This window comes from Rattus rattus, chromosome 1 (assembly GCF_011064425.1).
Source record: "Rattus rattus isolate New Zealand chromosome 1, Rrattus_CSIRO_v1, whole genome shotgun sequence".
Taxonomy (NCBI): Eukaryota; Metazoa; Chordata; class Mammalia; order Rodentia; family Muridae; genus Rattus; species Rattus rattus.
Genome location: NC_046154.1, coordinates 167,423,433 through 167,434,396, shown reverse-complemented (window position 1 = coordinate 167,434,396; position 10,964 = coordinate 167,423,433). Strand labels below are relative to the sequence as shown.

General features: G+C 46.2%; 1 protein-coding gene across 1 annotated transcript in view; it reads left to right on the top strand.

The window, feature by feature from the left end:
• Positions 1 to 665: 665 nt before the first annotated feature.
• Positions 666 to 10,964, top strand: part of Dram1 (DNA damage regulated autophagy modulator 1) — a 35,860-nt gene continuing 25,561 nt past the window's right edge. The window contains exon 1 of the mRNA XM_032890769.1: positions 666 to 1,037. Within this exon, the coding sequence (XP_032746660.1) occupies positions 907 to 1,037 (131 nt within the window). The 5' untranslated portion in view covers positions 666 to 906. The remainder of the gene's footprint in view (positions 1,038 to 10,964) is intronic.

The following is a 10,964-nucleotide window of genomic DNA, read 5'->3' as shown; positions in this document are numbered from 1 at the left end:
GGAAATAAATACTCCAAGTAGCACTGATGGGAACAGATAAATACTCCATGTAGCTTTTGGTGGGTGGGCCAGGGCTGGATCTAACTCTTTCTGTCACTTGCTTGAATGCGATCCTTTGTCCATTCTAGGCAAGTGCTCTACCATTCCATTTCCGGCCCTTTAGAGGCTGTCTCACTGAGCTGCCCATTCAGGCCTTGAACTTGTGATCCTCCTGCTTCAGCCTCCTTAGTAGCTAGGCAGCCAGGATGACAGACCTGAGCCATCAGGCCTGGCTACTATGCGACGTGGCTTTCTCCGCGCTTATCACACAGGTATGTGTGACGTCTATGCCCAGTGGCCCAAACATCACTGAGCCCCTCTGCCTGAACCCACACTGCTACCTGATGGGGTGGGCATCACCGGTGGCCAGACGCTGGGAGGAAGCTTGGTGGGTGCTGGAGAGAGAGGTTCAGAGGGAAACCCCCAAGGGAAGGAGCTGGGAATCCAGCCAACTTGGCGGGACTTGCTGAAAAGCTGGCCAGCCCCGCGGGGTCCCGAGTCTCCCGCTGCACTCACACGTCGACGTCTCAAGCAAAAGCGAAAGGAAGCGGAGCGGTCCCGCGTGGCGAGGCGTGGGCGGGGAGGTGGCCGCGCGCTCTAGCTCCGCGGGACCAGGCTGCCGCTTTGTGACTTCACCGGTTTCGCAACAAGCCAGGACCGCCCGCGCCCCACCCACCCGGCTGCCCGTCCGCCCTCCGCCCTCTCGCCTCTGAGCGCTTCCCTCCCTCCGGGGCTGGGCCTGCCCCGGCCGTCGCGGAGCCTCCGTCCCGCCGCGCGCGTTAGCTGTCTGTGTCTCGGCCACTGCCTCCAGGCAGCCCGCAGCAAGCCGGCTTCGTGGCCCGACGAGCTCAGCGCCCTCTCACCGCGATGCTGTGCTTTCTCAGGGGAATGGCTTTCGTCCCCTTCCTCCTGGTGACTTGGTCGTCCGCAGCCTTCATCATCTCCTACGTGGTCGCGGTGCTCTCGGGGCACGTCAACCCCTTTCTCCCCTATATCAGGTGAGGGGCAAGAGGAGCACGAGGGATCAGGGGAGCTGAGAGGAAGGGAAGGCGTCCAGGTCAGGCATGGGGAGTGGAAATTCTTAAGGTAGTGGAAAAGGTGTGACAAGGAGAGATAATCTGAGTCCCCGGGCATGTTTAGAAAGGCAGGAAGCACGTGTGGGTTCTGCCTTTAACGAGAAACTGTGCTCCGAGGAGGAGTATCTAGAGGATGGCTAGACAGCTGGTGGCACCTTTCCACCTGGGGTGTGGGATACAATCTTGGGAAGAGCCCTCTTTGGTGACCCTCAGACAAGGAGAGTACCTAAGATACCATTTATTATAAGTAGATTCGGGCATGTGCCAAACTGCCCACCTATTTCTCATCCCAACAACTCCTGACTCCTCCCCTCCCTCCCTCCCCACTCTGTCTCTGAAACTAGATCTCACTACACAGCCCAGGCAGGCCTGAACTCTAGGTCCTAGTATTGGGGTGTTTAAAGGTCTTCACCACCACGGATGGGGGAGTGGTGGTGTCATTCATATCTCAACAGCTAGGTTTGTTTTCCATGAAAGAAAATGGAGGGGTGAGATACACCCACCAGTAGGACATTGGTGTGAAAGCTACAGAGTTCACATCCTGGTCCCCCTTGGGCCAGCGGCAGCACCTTTAGGATGAACCTGCCTCAAACTCCTCTGGACCTGATACCTGTGAAGTCAGAGCCCTCAAGATGTCAAAAACCCGTGATGTTCCTTGTGCTGGTTTATTACTTGGTTTCCTACTTAGTCTCCGTCTTTCCTGGGGGTCACTTTATCCACAGCAGGGACCACCACTTGGTCCTCTTAACATCTCTGTATTTAGTGATGGGGTGGCTGTATCCTTTGAGGAAGACTTTAAGGAGCGGGTCTTGTGTCTCTGGAAACCCCGTGGAATGGTTCCTCAGAGCACGTCTCAGTCCTGGGTGCCAGCATCCGTGTCCCTTCTCTCATGAATGAATCACGATCCACGGGCTTTGGCATGCATACAATGCTTGCTACCCTCCTGAGAAAGTAATAGCTATGTTTCCCCTAGAGCTAATCTGTGGTACAGATTGGCCAGGCTGTCAAAGACGCGTCTGGGATCATTGTGTCTGGTGTGGTTATGAGTGGCCTTCCCTTAGAGTGAATCTGGTTATCTATGCGAGACAGCCGGAGTGGAGCAATCAGCTGAATGAGGTGACACACTTGTGACGTCCTGAAATCACAGGCACTCCAAGGAAGGGGCTTACAAATTAACAAGGAAGGCCTTAGGAGTGCTGAGTTATGGGACTCTATGGCACAGGATGGACCCTACGATGGTAGGAACTATAATCCAAAACTAACATGATTGCCCAAGTGTGCCCGGCGATTTGGGATGGTTTACTACCTTTCTAGCAGCGGAGGGTGGGTGTGGGTGGGACTGGACTGTCTCTAAGCCTTTGATATAATAGCTAGATGCAGCCCAAGAACTAGACATCTAGAAGCAGACATCAAGAACTAAGGCAGGAAAGGTCGCACACGCCTTCAGTTCCAGTGCTTGGGAGGCAGAGGCAGGATTTCTGTGAGTCCGAGGCCAGCTCGCTCTACTCGGTGAGTTCCAGGACAGCCAGGGCTGTATCAGTGTATATAGGACACTTGCCTAGCATGGACAAAACTCTGGGCTTAATCTCTGCACTGCAGAACAGTGAGACCAAGGGGGGAAAAAAAAAAGCTAAAAGAGACCTCTGCAGACTGATCTCTGAGTACAGCCTGCTGTGTACATAGTGAGTTCCAGGACATGCAGGGCCACACAGAGAAACCCTGTTTCAAAAACATTCTCTGTTTGCTGTTTATCTCAGTGGATCTTCTGGATCTTTTCCTCTCCCCTTCCTCCCTCCCTTCTCTACTCCTCTCTTCTCTCCTTCCCTCTCTGTACTTCCTCTGTCACACTGATAGTCCTTTCTATGTCTGTCTTGAGTCAGTTTTTGGGAAGCAGGGTCTTGCTTTGTAGCCCAGACTTGCCTCCTATGTGTGCGACATTCTAGCTTTCTGAGGGGTTGAGATTCCAGGCTTGGGTCACTTTTTTTTTTTCTTTTTTGAAACTGGGCATCCCCCTGTAGCCCACGCTGGGGGTCTCCATCTTCCTGACTCAGCTATCCAAATAGCTTAAAAACCATTGGCTTCCAAATCCTGGAACTTCCTTTGCTTCTGGTGCTGAGTCCAAGGCATATAAATACAAGTAGAAACCAGAATACAATTGGGTGGTTTCTAGGGGTCAAACTCTGGTTATCAGCAAGTGCTTTTGCCCACTGACCCATCTTTGTGCTTGCATAATAAAAAAAAATGCCCGTTTCACAGGTGTGGTTCGTTGGCCTATGGATCTCCAAGGCTCCTCAGCTCCTGTGGGGCAACCAGATCTATGGTCCAACTGCTTGAAGGCAGGCGTCAGAGGCTTACCACACGCATTGTTCCCAGTCTTTTATTCACCCTAGCACACAGTGCTTTCTAACAAATCAGAAACATAAGATCCATGAAAGCTGGGGAAGTGGGGTGGAGCCCAGCGGTAAGCATGTTTGCCTAGGGCCCCGTGCTTGGTCTCCAGATCCACATGAATAATGTGTTAAAAAAAAAAAAAAACCAAAACAAGAACAAAAAAACCACCACCACCAACAAAACCCTTCCCCACCTGTTTACCCCAGGTCATGGTGGATCCCTGTCAGATAAGACCAGTCAATTGGGTGTCTTAGTTTCCCAGCATGAACTTCCGTAACTGTTTGCCTTTTGCCTTGGTGGTCTGGTATTTTTAGTGCATTTATGAAATAGGAGGGGGAAACCGCTATCCTGGATGTCCTTAAAGTCTAGCTTCCTTATCAGATAACTTCTCTTTCTACTTTTTTTTTTTTTTTTTTTTTTGGTTTTGTTTGTCTTTTGACATCAAGTCTCAAGGAGTCCTGGCTGGTCTCAAACTTGATAAGAAGCCAAGATCACCTTGAACTTTTGGTCTTCCTGCTTCCACCTCTCAAGTGCTTAGATAATAGGCCTTGCTGCTCTTCAATGCGTTGCGTAAATGGTCAGACGATTCCGAGGCGTGGAAAGAGGCTCACATTCATGCCTAGAAATGATTCCAGTTGGAATTCACTGGTGTGGTTTTTCATTTGATAACACTATCCTCGAGGGTTTGGGGGGTGGGTTCAGGGTGGTGGGGAAGTGGAGATGGGGACGCAGACCTTTTCCCGGAATGTAAATTGATTTAAGAATGTAAAATAAGTTACTTTTTTATGTGAATGGGTATTTTGCCTGCATGTATGTATTTCTGCACCGTGAGCATGCTGGTGCCCCTCTCCCAGAGACTAGAGAGAGTGTGTTGTCAACAGCCATGGAGGTGCTGAGAATTAAACCTGGCCCTCTGGAAGAGCAGACAGTATTCCTAACCACTGAACTTTCTCTTCAGCCCCTGATTTTAAATTTTATGGAAGGCCTTTATTTAAAAAAAAAAAAAAAAAAAAAAAAGGTTTGGCTGCCTGTGAAAGAAACGCATACCTGTAAGGTTATACCTATATAATGCATACCTATTGAGTCATTGGCTATGTGTGGCAGGGAGCAATCTCAAGCTTAGAGTGTGAGGCCAGGTCTCTCCCAGTGAGCTACAGTATTGTTTTCAGGAAGCTTGGAAACCTTCTCAGTAGCCATAACAAATAACTTGCTAAATAAATAAGTTAGCCGGAGAATGTGGCGCTCCCAGCAGGAGCTGCCTTGGTATCTTCTCTTTGAAGCACGGTCTCCCTGTGACTTTTAAATCTCCGGGATACATTATTAGGGAAAGAGCAAGAGGCAGAGCAAAACTTGCTATTTTTAGTCAGAAACAAGGGAGAGAACTAATACACACTTGTACCCGCTTGCCCAAAGATTAACCGGAAGCTGGGTGTGCTAGTGTGGTACTTAATCTCAGCACTCAAGGGGCAGAGAGGCAAGTACTGCTTCAGGTCTGAGGGGGAAGCTGAGATAGAGAGACTTCAGCATGTGAGCTGAGGCTAGCCTGGTTTACATAGCAAGCTGCAGGACAGACAGGAAGACGTACTGAGACACTGTCTCAAGGAAAGAAAACCAAACAGGAAATTCTTAGCATGCGTCAGGTTCTAGATTAATCACCCGCCTCTCAAATAAAGAGACTAATAAAAATGTTCGTGGCAGAGGGCCACTGAGGGCAGAGAGACATTATAAGAATGTTTCTGGCATATATATCCTCCCCTATGTTTTCAATATTTTAAACAAATTGGCCCTCTACCCTACTCTTAAGTTAAAAACATGGACCCAGGCGCCAGCTACATGTAGAGAGTTGGAGTAATAGAAGAATGTATTTTCTGGTGCATCATGAACCCATTCATGCAAGGGCATCAAACCCAAGAAGGAATAAAAGCCAGCCTCGTGGGATTAGGCCACGCCCACATTCTCAAGCACAGCCAACCATGCTGAATTTGGAGTGTGTCTTTCCTTCTCCATCCATAACGTCTAGGCTACCCTCTTAAATCTTCATTGGGAGCGTGCTTTGTATCTGACACGTAATCCTACACTCTTACAGTTTTTGTAGGTTCTGGGTCCTGGACTGGCCTTTTGTAAGTACTTTTTTATGAGGCGTTCGCTCAACTAACCATGCAGCATTTAACCACCTGTGTTGTTCCTCATGACCCTAATTTCTGCTCAATAAACAAGCGGCAGAAAACTGGGCTACCTACCTATAGAATTCAGACCGTTTAAAGTGGGAACCAGAGTTGCAGAGTAAAATGTCAAAATTACAGCAGGATATGGTGGTGCACCACCTTTAATCACGGCACTGGGGAGGTGAAAGCAGGTGGACCTCTGTGAATCTGAGACCAGCCTGGGCTGCATAGCAAGAGCCTGTCTTAAGAAAAAATTAAACTGAGTATGGTGACTTGTATTTATAATCTCAGTACCTGAGAGGCAGGAGGAGGTGGATTGCTGTAAATTCAAGGCCAGCCTACTCTACTTGGTGAAATCCAATTGAGCCAGGGTTATAGAGGAGACACAGCTTCAAAACAAAAACAAAATACGGAACACAAAAGTAGTTAGCATTGTTACTTTAACAAACCAAACCAAACCAAACAAAACAACAATAACAAAACAGAAAGAAAATTCTTTAAAAAGTGACTTGCCCAAGGCTATCTACGTGGGAAGACAGGCTGAACATCTAAAACTATCTAAAACTGTCTAAAACCAAATTCAATGGATGCAGTTAGGAACTTTTCCCACCAGCCCATGTTACGATTCCTTAAGCATAGCCTTGTGTGCTTGCAGTCAGGGTTTTGCAGGCCCCTCTGGAGCCATTGTTGAGGAGTTTGGCTTACAATAACTCTTAATGTGTTCTTGATAGACTGAAATGTCAAGAGGTCCTTAGAGTGTAGCTCTCCTGTTTTCAAGTTGAGATTAAAGTTGAATGTTAACAGATAACCCAATCCCGGAATAGGTAGGAGTTTTGCCTTTTCGGAAGGAGACAGAATTCCCTAGGCTGCCCTCCAACTCTTGATCTTCCTGCTTTAGTACCTCAGTGTTGGTATTTACAGGTACGTCACACTTAGTCTCCTGATTTCTTCATTTTTGTATTTATTTAGTTATTGTATACGGTGCATATGCAGTGAATGACAATGTATGTACCTGGAGGCCTTATTCCACACTGATGTGGTCCCTCACTGAACCTAGCCTTAGACTAATAAGCCTCAAGACAGATAATGTTATACCTAGTGCTCAGCGTTCCCACTAAAGCCATCATCCCTGGCTTTAGGTAATGGGAAATCACACGTATCTGGGGATAAAGAATGTCATTTGTCCATGCTTGGGGAAGTCACGTACCATCAGACATGTGGTCTTTGTATTGTTCCGGCATTGAGTGGTTATTCTCCGCCTTAGCAAAAATTTAGTCTGGAGTATGTTTCTCAAATTTCTTGGAATTATCCAAAGTTGGCTTAACTTATATAAATGTAAACACAGGGGATGTGGTCATAATTGCTTTCCCAGGTACAACTTGTTCTGAAATTACTGTGCATATGTGATGGTTTCAACAGGTTCTGAACCATGGGCAAATGAAACATTACTTCCTCTCACCCAATTGCTACCATTAATACCTCCTTAAGAAGACCGGTGAAGTGGGTGGGGTCAGGGCAGGACCGAGCACTCTGGGAAGCCGTGTAATGGAGAATCATGGGCTGGGACCAAGACAGACCGAAATCAGCTAGATTGGAAAGTAACTGGTTTGTCTTCTCACACTCCCAGTTTCTTGCATCAGGCACCCAGATATACCCATGTCACCCAAACACATCCCTTGGTATCTGTGAAGGACCGGTTCCTAGACTCACTCAGGATACAAGATTCTGAGGCTACTGAAGTCAGTCGCTGCTCAAATGCCTTAGGGTTTGCCCAAAACCCTGCACGCCATCCTGTATACTTTAAGTCATCTCTACATTCCTCAGGATACAAAGTAAACACTATGGAAAAAGCCGATGAACAGTATTGTTTAAGGGATAACAATAAGGGAATTCAGGACTCATGTGATTCGAAATGCGTTTTGGATTCTTGCTTGCTTGAATCCCTGGGTTCAGTATACATGTTGATAGCTATGGACGGCCTGCCACGTCTCTCTCTGACCTCGTGTGATGATATCATTAGGTTAGAGCTTGTCTTAGTCAGGGTTTCTATTCCTGTACAAACATCACGACCGAGAAGCAAGTTGGGGAGGAAAGGGTTTATTCAGCTTACACTTCTTTCTATGTTGCTGTTTCATCACCAAAGGAAGTCAGGACTGGAACTCAAGCAGGTCAGGAAGCAGGAGATGATGCAGAGGCCATGGAGGGATGTTTCTTATTGGCTTGCTTCACCTGGCTTGCTCAGCTTGCTCTCTTATAGAACCCAAGACCACCAGCCCAGGGATGGCACCACCCACAATGGGCTGGGTCCTCCCACCTTGACCACTAGTTGAGAAAATGTCTTACAGCTGGGTCTCATAAAGGCCTTTTCTACAACTGAGACTCCTTTTCTGTGATAACTCCAGCTTGTGTCAAGTTGACACAGAAACCAGCCAGTACAGACCCAAACCCTATTTCTACCTAGCAGAAGAGAGATGTTTCCTATTTTCCTAATGTGTCTATGTCGTAAAAGGATTGCTATTTGGAGTTGAGGATAATGCCTCATATGAACCTCACTGTGGGAAGATTAGTTAATAGTACCAAGTAGGGATGAGGGTAAAAGGGGGAGAGAAAGTAAAATTATAGAAATAAAATTAATAAAGTTTTAGGTAAATAGATTGAGATTATTTAAGATTTATAACGGAAATAACATACAAGCAGCTACATCTTCTTGCTGTCAAAGCGGTGTCCCAGCAACCTCATAAAACGTCTCCTCTTTCCCCGTGGTAAAATGTCTACGTTCATTAAAAATAAGACTAGACCATTCTAGTGCAAAGATCTAACATCATTCTGTAGCATAGAAAGACGGAATTTCTCTCTTATGAATGTGACCAACCCAGTCTGATGTGGACAGCCCTACCTTTCAAAGTGTAGTTAGGTAGCATGTTCCTGGCAACAATTCTTCTGCTGTGCACCAGGAAAGCATCTCTGAGAATGGTTGGTAATCCCTGTCATGACACCTATTCAGTAGAATAGTGGGAGTGGCAGTCATAAAGTTTGCCAGGCAAAGAAGTATAGTTAAGTTTTAAACATTGCTATTATTTTGATGATATTGATGGGAAAAGCATCCAAGAGCTGTAACTACATGTTCTTCAATCACACTTTAACATCCTTACCACAAAAGGATTTGTATTGTATTTTATTTATGAGACAGGATTTCTCTATATAGTATTGACAGGCCTGGAATTCACCATGTAGACCGGAGTTGCCTCAAACTCACTGAGATTCTCCTGTCTCTGCCCCCTGCCCCCGCCTCCTGTGTGGCCTTACAGCTGGGTCTCATGAAGGCATTTCCACAACTGAGGCTCCTTTTCTGTGATAACTCCAGCTTGTGTTAAGTTGACACAGAAACTAGCCAGTACAGAGCTTTAACAGGAAAATTAAAAAAGACTTACCCATAAGTTTTTTGACTGCCCCTTGGTGTTACATTCATTTTATTTGCAATCAGGTGGAAGGTATTACTCAAACTTGCTTACCATGTAATATGTAATGTCAGAGTCCTGACAGATTTATGAAGGGTTCTTTTCTTTCCTTTCTTTGTTTAAGACAGGGTATCACTATGTAACCCTGGCTGGCATCGAACTCACAGAGATCTGCCTCCCTCTGCCTCCTGATTGCTGTGTTTAGGGTATGTATAACCCCACCCAGTATGAAGACAGTTTTCAACTGACAATAAGAATCCTTTCATTTTACTAATGCTAATGTACGAGCATTACTATTTCTTATTTATTACTGTTATTAATAGTTATACAACAATTATCACTATTATTAATAATTAATAATACCATTACTTATTATTTATTACTATTATATTAGCATACAAAGTGACAAGTTCAGTTATGGAATACACACACACACACACACACACACACACACACACACACACACACACACACGTCGTGCGCATGTGTGGTGGTTTGAATAGATTTGGCTCCCAATAGACTCATTTGTTTAAATGCTTGGCCACAGGGAGTAGCACTTTTAAGAGCTGTGGCCTTATTGGAGGAGGTGTGGCCTTGTTCAAGAAAGTGTGTCATTGTGTAGGTGGGCTTTGAGTTCTTTTTTTTAATATTTATTTATATTTATATATTTATATTTATTATATGTTTATATTTTTATGTTATTTATATGAGTACACTGTCACCATCTTCAGACACACCAGAAGAGGGCATCAGATCCCATTCCAGATGGTTGTGAGCCACCATATGTTTGCTGGGGCTTGAACTCAGGACCTCTGGAAGAGCAGCCAGTGCTCTTAACCACTGAGCCATCTCTCCAGCCCTGGGCTTTGAGTTCTTTATGCTCAAGTTCCACCTAGTGTGGAATTACAGTCTCTCTCCTTGCTGCCTGTAGATCAAGACACACACACACACACACACACAGAGATATAAGAGAGAAAGTAGAGAGAGTTTTGTACCGTAAGCCTAGGCTGGTCTTGAACTTGAGCTAATCCTGTTGCCTCAGCCCCTCATCTGCTTTGAAAACAGAGTGAACAACTATACCACACCCATTTTTTTGTTGAGGAATTCTCATTGTTTTGCGTCTGTTTTATTGATAAGTGAATACATCATAAAGAGTCATGGCAGAGTTCTGTTTTTTTAAGTCGTTGTGCTGTTGACAACCCCCTATGGTGCTGAGCAGGTGGGGGGATAACGAGCCTACTGGGTACAGGCTAACACATCGATGAGGTCTGCTGTGCATTCACAGTTCTGGAGAGAAATCCGATCTTTTTGACGAGCATGCCATTGCTCGTCAAAGAGACTGTACAATCTAATTCTACTACTTGAGAAGCTTAGAACTCTCACCTACTTAATCTCTTCCTGGTGCACAGCAAAGCCACAGGGGTCCCTTCTCATGTCCGTTGCTGTACTTGGTGTGCTGGGGCCAGTAGGCATCGCTCCCCAAAGACATTCATGGATTGCTCTCCCCAGCTCCACATTCGGTGTCTTGGACTTTGGTAGTCTTTGTTTCACAGAATCAGATACTTTTGCCCCGAGGACTTGGCAGATGCTAGGAATCAAGCAGCCTCTGGAACTGGCTGTTTGACTTTTGCCTGCAAGCCACTGTTTCCTCCTTCCATTCATGCTGATGGCTTTGCTTGACTGCCATTGGCAGCCATGGAACCAGGGAGCAGGACATAGGGTGTAGTAGACTCCTCTGTGACTTGAACAAGTTGGGAGGCCTCTCAAATACACGATTTCTTCTGGAGTGAAATGGGGTGTGTAGAAGACACACCTAGACACGTTCAACTGAGCTC